At 24.8% G+C, this 18,427-nt stretch overlaps 1 protein-coding gene across 1 annotated transcript in view; it reads right to left on the bottom strand.

Moving 5' to 3' along the window:
* The window catches only part of LOC145269171 (uncharacterized), a 113,924-nt gene that overhangs the window by 5,992 nt on the left and 89,505 nt on the right, over nucleotides 1-18,427 (bottom strand). Inside the window, exon 5 of the mRNA XM_080124780.1 lies at nucleotides 17,775-17,891. Within this exon, the coding sequence (XP_079980906.1) occupies nucleotides 17,775-17,891 (117 nt within the window). The remainder of the gene's footprint in view (nucleotides 1-17,774; nucleotides 17,892-18,427) is intronic.

Here is an 18,427-nt window from a genome sequence, read left to right as displayed (position 1 = left end):
GACAGTCAAGGCTCCTAACCATTACGCTATTGGCGGTTGCTGAGCGAGTAGTGAGATTAACGATGTTTTGACATTGTCCGAAATACCTCCGCTCGATTTGTTATGTGGACACTGTTATGAGTATAGAAATTGTCAGTGTAGAAAATTCATCAGGACTATAACAACAAGCAATTACAACAATATTGGTTACTACAATAAAGGGCTTCAGCATTACCCGGAAATGAAGACAGAAGCAATTCAGATATAAAATGGTTCACCCGCTGTTTACATGTGTGTAAATTCTAAGACCACAAGTCGAAAAGGGTCCATATGTGAACATGACATCCTAAAATTGTAGTAAAAGATTTTTTCATCGAAAGATATTAAGTGAAAAGGCTTTATTATTGATCTCTCAATTATTATTATTATTGGCTCACATGGTGCTTTCATACAAGTCAACAAACGACCTGTGGTGTTCCTGGAAGCTGAGTGACAACAAGGCCCCCCAGACGTCCAGCTCTCTCCTCCTAATCCTTCGATAGCATTTACAAATAAATTTGCATCATCGCAAAAGCCTCTTAGCATTGATTTCTCGCTAGCAGTAGCCATTGGTTTATACTGGAATTTGAGTGGCACTAAGCCCTCCCAAGAACTCAGTTCTCTTCGCACTTGTCCAGCGGAGGTCTGACCAGTGCTCACTCCTCGGTCTTTCCATCCTCCTTGACCTTCTACGCTCTTTGGTATCACTTTTCTATTGCAGGGGGGCGGTGGTGAAACCATGGTGGGGATGCATGTAAGGGGTGTAGAACTTGTAGATATGCAGCGTCGGTGTTCTTCGTTCCCTGTAATACTTATTCGTTATATTGTCTTCTTTTATTATTCACGCATTCAATATTTCAATCGCTTTCATTATCGTTAGTCGTTGTACTTTTGCAATTATTCCTCTGATTCCAATTTCTGGCATTCTGTTTTCGAAGTTTTTTTGGAATTGTTCCTAGTGCTCCTACTATTATCGGTACTATTTTGATTTTCTTCATCATAATTTTTATTGAACTATTTCATGTGCATCTATACATCTAATAATATACAGAATAATCGCATTGACACACCGATTCTCATCAGATCACCAAAGATAAGCAGCATTGAGCCTGGTTAGTATCAGATGGGCGACCATTTGGGAATCATAGGTGCTGTACTTGCTCTCTGCTTATCTCGGCATTTGTTTCCAGTTGTCCTGAACATACACTTCAGTTGCCACTGGTATTTAACAATGTCAACTTTTAACAATGTCAACTAAGGAGAGGTGTGGTTGGAGATTGCGTACTTCCTGCCACAAAAATTTCAAGCACAGGCATCCCTACATGGGTACCCGTAGTCTGTCAAAAACTGAAGGAGCCTGTACATCCAACTAATCAACATTTTCTTTGGATTGTATCACATTTTTCAAGTTTTCTTTAACAAGCCCAGACTTCCTTTGAAATATTCTTTTAATGTATTCATTTTTGCATTATCATAAACTTTTATACAAACATGACTGCTTTCGTAATTTGTAGTTTTAAATTTATGTGCCAATCAGCAAACTTTATAGTTCACTTGTGAATATCCTCTAAGGATAAGAACTTCTTTTCAAACTTCATGAGGAAAATTTTTAAGTTGTCAACTTGTATTACTTGTTAAATAATACATTTTTTGTAAATTTTATTTTATAGATTTTAAATTCAATTTCTTATATCAAAAGCTTTATTGAATATGGAGCTTTTTTCATCTGGTTAAGAGTGTGCTACATTAGTATTAATGTTTATACTTGTTTTAATTTACAGACTTATTCAATTTGTAAACTTTAACAAATTTTTGAATTTATATATATACATATATATATATATAGTTAGTAGAAATGGTAATTAATAAAAACCTGAAGAAAGTGCTCAATACTGTTGTAGAGCAAATATACGTTTTATTTTTTATTACCGTATCTTTCTATTAAGTTACATTATTGTTTCAGCTACCCGGCCGTTTTTTTTTGGCCGTCTGTAGCTTCCTCAGACTTTTACAGAAATGTTTGTTATCCCATCATAACGAACATTTCTGTAAAAGTCTGAGGAAGCTACAGATGGCCAAAAAAAAAAAACGGCCGGGTAGCTGAAAAAATAATGTAACTTAACAGAAAGATACGGTAATAAAAAATAAAACATATATATATATATATATATATATATAGTCATCCACATACAGTATTGTTTCGCTGTTTCACAGCTCATCAGTGCAGCTAGACAGGCAACTAACTCAAGCCAGGATTGTAACCCGACCATCTGTACAACAGTCAAGGCTCCTAACCATTACGCTATTGGGGACTGCTGAGCGAGTAGTGAGATTAACGATGTTTTGACATCGTCTGAAATACCTCCGCTCGATTTGTTTACACAAAGAGCGTCGCTTATATGCTAATTTGTGTATCACTTCTCAATATGCTCAACTCAAGGTGAGGAGCATTATAGTCATCCACATACAGTACTGTTTCACTGTTTCACAGCTCATCAGTGCGGCTAGCCAGGCAATTATGTACAGTGGGGATAATAAGTATTCGATACCTGCTGGAAAATTTTATTTTTCATTTTAATAAACACTTATAAAACGGAATTAAAAACAAAATTTTAACTGTATAAAGCTTGCATCATAATGAGCATATTACTACTTGGAAAGTTAACATATTCATTTCAGAAAAGACATTAAAACGAAAATTTTATGACACCTTTTGTGGCTACTCATTCTCACTTTACAGCACCTTTGATTTTAAATAAAAACACTTTAAAATAAGTTAAAACACAAAAACGGTGCTTGTTGGGATAAAGGGGACAGATCAATTTTTGTAGTATGTAATTTTAAGCATAATCAATATTACGTACTAAACTATGATGTCGAAAATAGTAATATATCCAGAAATTACAAAAATTTATTGAGTAGAAAATTATTTATAGTTAAAAGTAACTTTTATGGAAAATTGGGTAAAATTTCATTTTTCATAGATGTTATAAAGTAGACGGTAAAGAGTTCAGATACAAAAGACACAATAGCAGTTGTTCTACTCTATGAGATTTTGTATTTTTGGGATTTAAACATGACAAATTAGTATGTAATATTGTTTTTGCTTAAAAGGACTTATTTAAAAAAAAAAATCGATATGTGACCTTTATCCCAACAAGTATCCAGAAAACGTATCCAAGTAGTTTAATTAATGCGACTATTACCCTCATCTTTCTTAGTTGTTCTTTCGTGATGTTTCCCTTTGGTATATCATATTATTTAGCTTCGATAAATAAATATACCATATTCAGTTTAGTTGAATAAATATACCACATTATTCAGCTTAGATAAATAAATCTTTTATATTATTTAGCTTAGATGAGTAAATATATCACACTTTTACTTTGTATTTATTGCGGACTATTATCTTCATCTTTATTCGTTTGTGTTTCACAGCGTTTCGGCCAACTATTCCTCTGGCCTTCGTCAGGTGGTTACTGCGACGGATAGGAAGTCTGAATCTCCTGACTGCATTCACTGCAATTACTGCCTTCCGTAGTTGTTGTCGTCTCATCACGTTTTGGGCCAAGTAAGCCTCTGGCTCACTTTGGGTAGGATTGAAACCATTACCTTCAGACAATTCTCACCTGGAACCGTAGATGATAGAGATTTAAAGTCTCTATCGTGACGTTTCCATTCGGTACGGTCCCGACCATGGAAGATCAAATAATAAATAATAAAAAAACATGCATTTGTAAGACCAAAAAATCCAACTTTGATCTCCCTTCGGGGTCCGTGGCGCAGTGGATAGAGACGTTGAATCTCTATGATTCCAGGTGAGAATTGTCTGTAGATAGCGGTTTCAATCCTACCCAAAGCGTGCCAGAGGCTTACTTGGCCAAAAACGTGGTGAGACGACGACAACAACTATGGATGGTAGTAATTGCAGTGGATGCAGTCAGGAGATTCAGAGTTCCTATACCATCGCGGTTACCACCTTAAGAAGCCCAGAGGAATAGTTTGCTGAAACGTCGTTAAACAATAACTAAGAAAGATGAGGATAATAGTCCACAATAAATACATTAATAAATAATACTCATCTCAATAATGAATTCCAAGTAAATAATATATCCAGGTAGGTAGAAGAGTAACTTATCTTGCCTTTGGTAACATTTATCTGTTGTGCATTTACTTTTCTTTTCTTTTTTTTTGCTTTATTATCTATTCTAGAAAATCACCAAATCATCTGTTGAAAGAAAATCTAAAAAGAGTAAAAAATAAAAAAACAATAAGGTACTTATGCACTTTTGTTACCGCGCTATTTTTTTAAATAATATTTTCTAATTAAATTCAATTTTTACAATATCTTTTATATTAAATTGCTAAATGAAAGTAGAGGATAGTTAGAAAACACCCTCCCCATGTTAAGAATAGCTTTCTAAATAATAATGCTATCACTTCAGCATGGTAACAAAAGTGCATGATTACCAATAATAATCTTTGGTGCTTATTCAGATTGGCACTTATTTAAAATTAAAGAAAATACAAAAGGCACTTCTGCATGACAGTGACATGAGGCGAATGTGTGTATTTTAGTTTCAAGAACGGCTGACAGGTGTGACTTGTCAGCCAAAGAACAGGGGATGATAACTCTTCCTTTTCTAAAAGTGCATGCAAACTAAAATTATGTTTTGATACATTCTTATACAATTTTTCTGTACAAAAAAAAACAACATATTATTCTTAAACTTCTATAAATGTTTCATATTTTTTTTAATTTTAAACCTCAATCTTTCTGTAAAACAAATATATATATATATATAACTAACATAAAAAAAACAAAAAAGAAACCACATTTAACCTAGATTTAAAATAGGTCAGGACACTAGATAACTACGTTCCCCACCAAAACAGCACACACAAAGGAATGGTGAACCAGAAGTCAACTGGGCATTTGTCCTGTAAGTGCCTGCTCATTGGCTGATTAGGAAGGGTGTGGAGAAAACTAGAAAGCTGATTGGCTAACTAAAAACACAATAGAAGGTGCGTATCTAAAAACGCGAGACAACCACAAAATCCTAGCATGGATGAAATGCGGAATATTCTGTGTAGCTTAATTGCCATATATATTTTATAACTTACTATATACATATATATATATATATATATATATATATATATATATGTATATATATATATTATTTTTTAAATATAATGCGCGGGTACAAAATTGGTTAAAAGGAAAATTATTCCCAACTTGCATTTAGGTAAAAATGCACTTTTGTAAATAATTGAATTAATTCAAAACATATCGCAAAAAACAAAAACATCCCCCTCTCTCTCTCTCTCTCTCTCTATATATATATATATATATTTATATTCTTAAAACTCTATAAACGTTTCATGTTTTTTAAATTCTATTTTGCTACATTATTAATATATCCGAAACTATTAATTTGCGACGGATATGGTTTTCAGATTCTTTTTAGCACACCGAAATCTACAAAAACAATATATTTTTTTTTTCTTCTGAGTTCACGCTTTTTCTAAAATTTTACCGAAATAATAACGTTATTATTTAAAAAGCCATTCTTAACATGGGGAGGGGAGGGTGTTTTGTACCCATTCTGTACTTTAACCTTACAATTAAATAAATAAATAAAAAAACATATCGTAAAACTTTAATTAAACTTGGAAATACGATTTAAAAAATAGCGCGGATCACTCTCTGCATTAGCACCTAATTTATGAGAAAAAATACGAAAATTAAGCGATAAAAAGAAAGAGCTGTCAATTATACTTACATTTTCTTTATGACGTACTTTTGTGGTTGAAGCGATTTTGCTGAAAAAGGAAAAACAAAATATTAGTTAAAACAAAAGATTATACGATGGGATCTCTTTTTCTGGATTGGTTAATAATTGCTCTTTTCTATCTGTAATATTTCGGAGGACGTTTGATTATTGCAAAGCCAAGAAGATGTCATGGCGGACATCCGATTAATCGATTTTACCCACAATGCAATAGTCGATCGATGCTTCCGTTTCTACACACACAAATATCCACGTGTCTATGATGGGCACTAAGGTAATTAAGGCGTATAAAAAGGTAATGAGAATCGTCTGTGGGTCTTTTTTTTTTTTTTTTTTCTTAGTTTCAACATTATTGAATTTCTTGACTTCGGTGACATCTTACACCTGCTGTGCTTTAACTACGACACTTTCGTCTCTATTGTTTAGTCAAAATACTGTTAGAAACGGTGCTAGTGCACTTACTCCGCGCTATTTTTTAAATCGTATTTCCAAAGGTAATCTCCAAAAATACCGTTAGGGCTTACAACATGGCCGCCAGAAGAGTCAACAAAAAACTGCGCACGTTCGTAGACATTTTGTAAACATTGTTTTTAAAAAATAAAAAAATAATACTTCTATTATGTTTTAAACGACTGTAATAGTTTATTTTGGAAGTATATTTCATAAAGAAAATTTACAACCCACTTTAAAAACAGAAATTACGAGTTTTATATATTTTATTCGCAGTTTTTTGTTGACTCTTCTGGCGGCCATGTTGTAAGCCCTAACGGTATTTTTGGAGATTACCAAAACACCCTCCCCTCCCCATGTTAAGAATGGCTTTTTAAATAATAACGTTATTATTTCAGCACGGATCAATAAGTGAGTGCACTTGCACTAGTACCTTAGAAACTCGCTCAATATATGTTACCGTGACATAGGCTGGCATATATTCGGTTGGATTTTTACAGTATTTTGTATAGTTCTTTATTTTTAACCCATTTTCCCAAGCTTACCGTGTTCAACAGAGAGTCGGTGCCATTTTTAATTTCCAATACATCAGTAAACACTATATGTTTTTTGAACTGAATAAACATGTTACATTAAATAAAAACACTAAAAAATTATCCAATTAGGTAGAAAAGTAACTAATCTTGCCTTTAATAACATTTATTTGTTATAATTTTTCTTTTTACAACTTTTTCGAATCTATGTGTCAAACTCAAAATTATGTACAGATGATAAATATTTTTTTTTTTTTTAATATTTTAGTATTTAAGGAACCTTTTTGGGTACTTATGCAGAGGAGCACTAGCAGTGTCAGAAATCTCCATTAAAAATGCATGATAAAAACTTGAATAATTCGACCTCTTATCTTTCGAAGCTTATAACTACTTGAAAAATGTAATTTAAACCTTCTTTTTTTTTCAATTAAAGGAGCAAAGACCAAATTAAAAAAAAAAAAAAACAGGTTTAATAGCAAATTATGCAATATTTGTTTTTTTTAATCGGTTTTCTTTAAACAAGATTTGAAGAAAATCAACGAATTTTAACTTACTTCCAATATAAAAAATAATATAAATTCCAAAAAAATCACTTACCTATAAAAAATACTCTTCAATGAGTACTTCCATTCTTCATTTTTAAGAATTTATCCATATTTATATTTTATATCCCATGTCCTTTTTAAATAAAATATTTTTTTAAACGAGCATAAAAAAATACAGCGACATGAGATGTTTCATAACTGGAATGAAGGAAGACAAATGCTGCCTTTTCTTCCAGTTGAGAACTTTGGTGGCCTTAAGCACCAGAATTAACCTCGCTTTCTATTACTTGCTGTAAACAAAAATTAGTAAATATGGGCCACCATACTTGAAAATAGTCACTTTTTACTTATCGGTTTTTGCAAAAAAAAAAAAAAAAACACTCAAGGAATTTTTGATTTTTTTTTCTTTTCTCAAAAAAATACATGAGTTTTTGATTTAATATATTTTATTTCTCCTTTATGGAGTGAATTTTTTTTTTTAATATCTAAAAAAACATTGAATGAAATAGAAAAAATTGTCGTTATTCTACAAAATTTTCTGAACAATAAGGTTTCACCTAAAAAACAAAATTCAACATGTTTTTTTAAAAAAAAGGGTTTTAAACTTTGTACGTTACATGTAAATTTGTCAATAACTATTCTTTTTTTGTTTTTGTTTTAAATTAGCTTATTTTATTTATTGATCTTTTATCTCCAATTTGTGATATATAAATTTGAGGTGAGAAAATTAATTATTTTCATTTGAATAGACATTTCAAAATGGGGGGGGGGTGAATTAAAAAGAAAAACGCTTGTTTAGAATATTATATTCGGTTTATTGGAAAGAGCATAAAATTTCACATTGAACCTGAAAATATCGTAAAAATTGAACCATTAGAAAAATTTTGATAGATTTTTAAAGTTTAAAAATTGAAAAAATTTAACTCGTAAAAGTCAATTGATTTCATTACGTAAAAAACATGGCTGCCTGAACGTTCCCAGGCACTTTGTAAACACTGTTTTTTAAAAAATAATATTTCTATTAGTTTTTAAACAACTTTAATAGTTTATTTTGGAAGTATATTCCATAAAGAAAATAAACAACCCACTTTTAAAAGGAGAAATTATGAGTTTTTTTTATATTTTATTTGCAGTTTTGTGTTCCTGGTGTCAAAAATTCCCAAAAAATTCTGACACACATAGAGGAGCACTGTACTGAAATAATAACATTATTATTTAGAAACTGATTCTTAACACAGGGAAGTCGTGTTTTGTAATTATTCTGTACTTTCACCTAACAATTCAATAAAGAAAAGGTACCATAAAATTTGAATTTAACTTGAAAATACTATTAAAAAAAATAGTACCTTAAGCTCTTCTGCAGGTCAGTGACATGTTAGCAATGGAGACTGGTTATCGACTGTTGTTCTTTGAATAAGAAACGACCGGGTTTATTTTACTATACACAAAGATTTGAAAAAGTTGTAAAAAAACAAACAAAAAAAAACAAGTATATACCAAATAAATGTTATCAAAGTCAAGATAAGTTACTCTTCTACCTATCTGGAAAAGTTTTTTGTAGTTTTACTCACTTTAAAATGTATAATCAGTTCGAAAATCATACAGTGTTTATTGATATATTTGAAAACGACAAAGGCGGCAAACTCTCTCTTGAAGACTTCAACTTTGGCAAAATGAGTTCAAACTAAAAAATTATACAAAATACAGTTAGAAACTCACTTAATATATGTTACCGTGACATTGACTGACATATTCGGTTAGTTTTTAATAGTATTTTATATGATTTTTTTAGTTTGAACAGATTTTCTCAAACTTAATATATTCAACTAATAGTTCGACGCCATTGTCTTTTCCAAATATATCGATAAACACTGTTTAAGTTTCGAATTGATTATATGTTTTAATGTGAGTAAAACTATTAAAAACTTTTCCAGGTAGGTAGAAAAGTAACTTATCTTGCCGTACCACCGTGAAATAATAACATTATTTTGAAAGCCATTCTTAACATGAGGAGGGTGTTTTCCAATTATTCTGTGCTTTCACCTAACAATTTGATAAAAAAAAAAAGATACCGTGAAACTTGAATTTAACCTGAAAAAAAAAACTATTTAAAAATAGTGAAGTACCAAAAATATATAATCACAGAAATGTTTTTTTTTTTAATGAGTGATTTTACTTAAAACTGTTTTGGTACTTGTACAATTTAATCAAGACATTAAAAAATGAAAATATCGAAAAAAAAGGTTATATTGTACGTATCCGTTATGGAATGAAGTTCTCCTAAAAAAAATTTCACTTAATTTCATCAAGTAGTTTTTTTGTTTTTTTTTCACAGCGAAAAAACAATTTGTTATGATACCAAGCAAAAGGTTTGATTTTTAGGAAGAAAAGCTAGTATTAAAGATGGTGAAGTAGTGTCGGCGATTTAAACTTAGAATTATTTCCCTATGGTGTGTTAAAAAAATTCAAAGATGTCTACCTTCAACTCGCTGTAATAAAAGCGTGTTTTTCCACTGTAAAAAAAAAAATTTTTTAAAACTACTCAATAAAATCAAATGAAATTTTTTTTCGGAGATCTTCAGTCCAAAATGGATACGGACAATATAACCTTTTTTCAATATTCTCATTTTTTAATGTCTCGATTAAACTACACAAGTACCTCTTTTTGGAATGTGTTATTTATTACATCTGCACAGTTAAAAGAGATAGAGTTATTTGTTCAAAAACACCTTTCAAATTATATTTCTGCTGCCACATAAACTTTGCTAAGTGTGGTTCAAAAAGTGTTTTATTATTAATAAAAAAATATTAATATTATTAATAAAAAATATTAATATTATTGATAAAAAATATTAATATTATTAATAAAAAATATTAATATTATTGATAAAAATATTAATATTATTGATAAAAAATATTAATATTATTAATAAACAATATTAGTATTATTAATAAAAAATATTAATATTATTAATAAAAAATATTAATATTTTTGATAAAAAATATTAATATTATTGATAAAAAATATTAATATTATTGATAAAAAATATTAATATTATTAATAAAAAATATTAATATTATTGATAAAAATATTAATATTATTAATAAAAAAATATTAATATTATTGATAAAAAATATTAATATTATTGATAAAAAATATTAATATTATTAATAAAACATATTAGTATTATTAATAAAAAATATTAATATTATTGATAAAAAATATTGTTATTATTATTAATAAAAATATTAATATTATTGATAAAAATATTAATATTATTGATAAAAAATAATTATATTATTGATAAAAATATTAATATTATTAATAAAATATAGTAATATTATTGATAAAAAATATTAATATTATTAATAAAAAATATTAATATTGTTAAAATATTTATATTATTGATAAAAATATTTATATTATTAATAAAAAAATATTAATATTATTGATAAAAAATATTATTATTATTATTAATAAAAATATTAATATTATTGATAAAATATTAATATTATTGATAAAAATATTTATATTATTGATAAAAATATTAATATTATTAATAAAATATAGTAATATTATTGATAAAAATATTAATATTATTAATAAAAAATATTAATATTATTAATAAAACATATTAATATTGTTAAAATATTTATATTATTGATAAAAATATTAATATTATTAATAAAAATATTAATATTACTAATAAAAATATTAATATTATTGATAAAAAATAATTATATTATTGATAAAAGTATTAATATTATTAACAAAAAATAATAATATTATTAATAAAAATATTAATATTATTAATAAAAAATATTAGTATTGTTAATAAAAAATATTAATACTATGGATAAAAAATATTATTATTTTTATTAATAAAAATATTAATATTATTGATAAAAAATACTAATATTATTGATAAAAATATAAATATTACTAATAAAAAATATTAATATTGTTAATAAAAATATTTATATTATTGATAAAATTATTAATATTATTAATAAAAAATATTAATATTACTAATAAAAATATAAATATAATTGATAAAAATATTAATATTATTAATAAAAAATATAAATATTATTGATAAAAAATATAAATATTATTAATAAAAATATTAATATTATTAATAAAAATAATAGTATTAATAAAGAATATTAATGCTATTAATAAAAACTATTAATATTATTGATAAAAATATAAATATTATTAAAAAAAATTAATATTATTGATAAAAAATATTAATATTACTAATAAAAAATATTATTACTATTGATAAAAAATATTAATATTATTAGTAAAAAATAATAATATCATTAATAAAAATATTAATATTATTAATAAAAATATTAATATTATTCATAAAAATATTTGTATTATTAATAAAAATATTAATATTATTGATGAAAAATATTAATATTACTAATAAAAAATATAAATATTGATAAAATATTAATATTATTGATAAAAAATATTATTGTTATTAATAAAAAAATTAATATTATTGATAAAAATATTAATATTATTGATAAAAAATAATATTATTAATAAAAAATATTAATATTATTGATAAAAAATATTAATATTATTGATAAAAAATATTAATATTATTGATAAAAAATATTAATATTATTGATAAAAATATTAATATTATCGATAAAAAATATTAATATTATTGATAAAAAATATTAAAATATTGATAAAATATATTACTATTGATAAAAATATTAATATTATTGATAAAAAAATATTAATATTAATAAAAATATTAATATTATTGATAAAAAATATAAATATTATTGATAAAAATATTAATATTATTAATAAAAAACATTAATACTATTGATAAAATATTAATATTATAATTAAAAAATATTAATATTATTGATAAAAAATATTAATATTATTGATAAAAAATATTAATATTATTGATAAAAATATTATCGTTATTAATAAAAAATAATAACGCTGAATAAACATATTAATATTATTAATAAAAATATTAATATTATTAATAAAAAATATTAATATTATTGAGAAAAATATCATCATTATTAATAAAAAATAGTATTAATTAAAAAAATCAATATTAATAAAAAATATTAATATTGATAAATATATTCATACTATTGATAAAAAATATTAATAATATGAATAAAAAATATTAATATTATTGATAAAAGTATTAATATTCTTAATAAAAAATATTAATATTATTAATAAAGAATATTAATATTATTGATAAAAATATTAATATTATTAATAAAAATATTAATAAAAAATATTAATATTATTGATAAAAATATTATTATTCATAAAAGATATTAATATTGATAAAAATATTAATATTATTGATAAAAATATAATATTAATAAAAAATAATAATATTATTAATAAAAATATTAATATTATTAATAAAAAATATTAGTATTATTAATAAAAAATATTAATATTATTGATAAAAAATATTAATATTACTAGTAAAAAATATTAATATAATTGATAAAAATATTAATATTATTGATAAAAAATATTATTATTATTAATAATAAAAATATTAATATTATTGATAAAAATATTAATTTTATTGATAAAAAATAATTATATTATTGATAAAAATATTAATATTATTAATAAAATATAGTAATATTATTGATAAAAATATTTATATTATTAATAAAAAATATTAATATTATTAATAAAAAATATTAATATTGTTAAAATATTTATATTATGGATAAAAATATTAATATTATTAATAAAAATATTAATATTACTAATAAAAATATTAATATTATTGATAAAAAATAATTATATTATTGATAAAAGTATTAATATTATTAACAAAAAATAATTATATTATTAATAAAAATATTAATATTGTTAATAAAAAATATTAGTATTGTTAATAAAAAATATTAGTATTATTAATAAAAAATATTAATATTATGGATAAAAAATATTATTATTTTTATTAATAAAAATATTAATATTATTGATAAAAAATACTAATATTATTGATAAAAATATTAATATTACTAATAAAAAATATTAATATTGTTAATAAAAATATTTATATTATTGATAAAAATATTAATATTATTAATAAAAAATATTAATATTACTAATAAAAATATAAATATAATTGATAAAAATATTAATATTATTAATAAAAAATATAAATATTATTGATAAAAAATATAAATATTATTAATAAAAATATTAATATTATTAATAAAAATAATAGTATTAATAAAGAATATTAATGCTATTAATAAAAACTATTAATATTATTGATAAAAATATAAATATTATTAAAAAAAAATTAATATTATTGATAAAAAATATTAATATTACTAATAAAAAATATTATTACTATTGATAAAAAATATTAATATTATTAGTAAAAAATAATAATATCATTAATAAAAATATTAATATTATTAATAAAAATATTAATATTATTAATAAAAATATTTGTATTATTAATAAAAATATTAATATTATTGATGAAAAATATTAATATTACTAATAAAAAATATAAATATTGATAAAATATTAATATTATTGATAAAAAATATTATTGTTATTAATAAAAATATTAATATTATTGATAAAAATATTAATATTATTGATAAAAAATAATATTATTAATAAAAAATATTAATATTATTGATAAAAAATATTAATATTATTGATAAAAAATATTAATATTATTGATAAAAATATTAATATTATTGATAAAAAATATTAATATTATTGATAAAAAATATTAAAATATTGATAAAATATATTACTATTGATAAAAATATTAATATTATTGATAAAAAAATATTAATATTAATAAAAATATTAATATTATTGATAAAAAAATATAAATATTATTGATAAAAATATTAATATTATTAATAAAAAACATTAATACTATTGATAAAATATTAATATTATAATTAAAAAATATTAATATTATTGATAAAAAATATTAATATTATTGATAAAAAATATTAATATTATTGATAAAATATTAATATTATTAAAACAAATATTAATATTATTGATAAAAAATATTAATATTACTAATAAAAAATATTATTACTATTGATAAAAAATATTAATATTATTAGTAAAAATTAATAATATCATTAATAAAAATATTAATATTATTAATAAAAATATTTGTATTATTAATAAAAATATTAATATTATTGATGAAAAATATTAATATTACTTATAAAAAATATAAATATTGATAAAATATTAATATTATTGATAAAAAATATTATTGTTATTATCAATAAAAATATTAATATTATTGATAAAACATAATATTATTAATAAAAAATACTAATATTATTGATAAAAAATATTAGTATTATTAATAAAAAATATTAATATTGTTAATAAAAAATATTTATATTATTGATAAAAATATTAATATTATTAATAAAAAATATTAATATTATTAATAAAAATATTAATATTATTGATAAAAAATATTAATATTATTAATAAAAATATTAATATTATCGATAAAAATATTAATATTATTGATAAAAAATAATATTGATAAAAAATATTAATATTATTAATAAAAATATTAATATTATTAATAAAAATATTATTATTAATAAAGAATATCAATGTTATTAATAAAAAATATTAATATTATTGATAAAAAATTGAAAGTAAAGTTTTTTTTTTAGAAAAGTTTGCGCAAACTTTTCGAAAAGTATAAGTTATCACCCCTGTTCTTTGGCTTACAAACGACCTCTATTGGGCATTCTTGAAACTAAAATACACACCTTCGTCTCATGTTTCTGATCTGCAGAAATGCCATACCTTCTCTGCATAAGTACCCCATTTGGAGTATTATGTATATAATGTTAGGGAAAACACGCTTGTAATGTGTACATATTATGCTAAAATAATCACCATTATTTCTCTTCCGTTTGTATGACGACTCTATTTCCCTTAGTTTTACTTTAGCATATGCACACATTTTGGGGTAGGAAAAATGTTTTTATTTTTTTTTAATTTAACTGCAACTCAACAGTCATTGCTTAATTGACTTTTGGATATGCTGAAAACAAATATCGCATTTAAATTTGAGGCAGACAAGTAGTTTTCTGTATGTTAAGACCTTTATCATCCAATATAATCCATTATGTTTTCACTGGTGACCATTTTCTTTCCCAACCGAAGAGTACTAACGTTGTATTGTTGTATCATAAAAGGGTACCGTTGTATGATCATCTAAATGTTGCTGTCTATTTGTGATATATTCATATCTAATTGTTCATATGCAGTTGTGTGTGTGTGTGTGTGGTACATGTATTTTTGACATAGCTTAACTTCATGCGTCGTTGATCTTGTTCACCTGGAATTTATCTTGTCCTTGGAGGGGAGACTGGAACCTGTTTGGACGAATATTCATTCACTCCAAGACGATGATTGGTTTTATATAGCTTTTTATTCATCTTCCAGGTGTCGATCACAGAAGAATGGAAAATGAATGTCTTTGCTTGCGTGGTTACTTCAAGGTCTTATTTTCACACACGTCTTATTTTCACACACGTCAGCGACCCCCTCCCACCCCCCCCCACCAGTGAAGGGGAGGGGACGACCTGTTAAGCCATCTGTTCTTCTCTACGTCCAAACGCAAACTCACTGACTCCAGCTAACCTGATCACGTGACTCACACGCAGATTCGATCAGCTCCGGTAAAACATGTCTATAATATGATTTACCATATTTCTCTCATGTTCGACCTATTTCCTAACAATAATGCACCTGCGTGTTACAAAATACTCCCTCCCCATGTTAAGAATGGTGAACACCACTGGCATTCATTAAGTAATACATTGAAAAAATTATCTTAATATCTAGAAAACTATTTCTCTGACCCAAATTTGAATGTGATATTCGGTTTCAGCGCATCCGAAAACATATAAAAGTTGGCAATTGAAAGGTAGATGTTGAGTTGCAGTTGCAGTAAAAATTTATCAAAATGTTTGTGTTAAGTTTTGAGATTTTGAGACATTGTGTTGAACAAAGATGGCGCCGTAGTTCAGATCAGTAACCAAGATGACGATCAAGAATCAAATGCAGTCCGTGGCATATTTAACCTCTTAAGTTCTGAGATATTGTGTTCAACAAAGATGGTGGCGTAGTTCAGATCAGTAACCAAGATGGCGGCGAAGAATTAAATGCGGTCCGTGACGTAGTAAACGGCGAACTGATTGAATCCAAAATTCGACAATTTTTATAATAATTTTGGGACGTTTTCATTGGTTGTTTAGCACAGCCGTTGTTTATAAAAATGATTGGCGAATCCATTTGTCTCATACTCCCCATCAGAAGTGAAAAACATTTTACACCCTCCCCCCCTTTTTGATATAGTGGAAAAATCCTTTCAGATTCAATTTTGCTAACTCTGAGGATAGAAAGAGTATAGTGGGGTGTTGTTTTAGACTGTCAAAGACTGGACCTATGATCTCTTGGAAAACTAAAAAGCAACAAATTGTTGCCCTTTCTACTTGTGAAGCAGAATATGTGGCTCTTACTCATTCCACGCAGGAGGCAATTTTTCTGAACACCCTTCTAAAATCTATTTTATAACCAGATCTAAGTAAAAACCCTATAGTAATTCATTGTGATAATCAGAGCAGTATCTTATTAACAAATAATTCTATGATTCATCAAAGGTCGAAGCATATTGATATCAGATATCATTTTATAAGGGATGAAATAAGAAAAAAATCTATTACTCTTACTTATGTGATGTCTGAGAATAATATAGCCGACATTTTCACTAAACCTATAAAAAGAATAAAATTAAGACATTTTATAACCGAACTTAACAGTTCGTCTTTTTTTTTTTTTTTTTTTACATGGGGGTCACCACTTATCAAGGCCCGAAGGCGACTCAGGGATAAGGGTTTTTGCGTGTACAGTAATCAATGAGATAGTATTGTAGTAATCATTAGTATTGGGGGTTTTAATAGAGTGTCTTAAGGGAGCAGTTTGTCAGGAGTTTGTTTATGTTGGACTTGAAGACGTCCAAGTTGTAGTCAGGTGGGAAACAGGCAAGCGGCAGAGAGTTCCACTGGCGTGCAGTTCTAAGAAAGAAGCTTTGCTCATGGAATCTACGTTTGGATTTAGGCACGGATAAAGAGTGGGGAAAATTATTGACAGTAGTTTCAGCCAGACGGGTGTTTCTCGTGAAAGATTGGCGAGGGGGGGGGACGAGGGATTGGAGCTCAGACGAGCACTTGCCATGGAAATAGCGATAAAACTAAGAGAGGCTATTAACGTCTCTTCTGTGGGAGAGAGGTTGCAGGGAAGAGAAAAGAGCATCCCTAAACCACGAAAAGTATTTTGGGGACAAGCAGAAATGGATAACAAGTGTAGTGTGGTCCCTTACCTTGATCGGGACACTTTGAATGGTGATAGCATCTTTCGGTATAGCCAAGAACCACACTAACATTTGATATAATTTGTGGCTTTCTTCAAGTAAAGTTCTTTGATGCTTACTGCACACCTGTCAGATTAAACTCAAACATCATAAAAAACACATATCCAATACAGAATATTATCAAAAGCTTTTGATTTTCATTTCAATAAATCTTGTTAGTAAAAGAAAATGGGGGGGGGGATATTCTGTATTGGATGCGTTTTTTATGATGTTTGAGTTTAGTCCGACATACTTGCATTAAACATTGGGGGATTTTGATTGAAGAAAGCCTAATTTGCACATAAACGCTATGTCTTAATGAAGGAAGAAAGTGAAATATATATACAGACGAGCATGTATAAAAATGGAAATACAAGAAACATTAAAAGAATAGAAGGATCACTACGTAGCAAGTGTTACCTAAAAATATAGTTTTGTAAATGAAAATTGAAAAAAACAAAACTATAAAAAAACATTTTCATACAAAAGATAAAAATATAAAACTTATTTTCAATTATTTATGCCAACATATGTTAGTGCAACATAAATTTTTGTTTAAAAAATCTTTACAGTAAAGTTTTTTCTGAGGTCAACAGAATTTTTTTAAATTATTGATTTTAGAA

Source organism: Euprymna scolopes, chromosome 45 (assembly GCF_053919585.1).
Source record: "Euprymna scolopes isolate OS-2025 chromosome 45, ASM5391958v1, whole genome shotgun sequence".
Classification (NCBI taxonomy): Eukaryota; Metazoa; Mollusca; class Cephalopoda; order Sepiida; family Sepiolidae; genus Euprymna; species Euprymna scolopes.
Note: the sequence above shows the minus strand (reverse complement) of the source record. Positions and strands in the feature narration are given on the sequence as shown.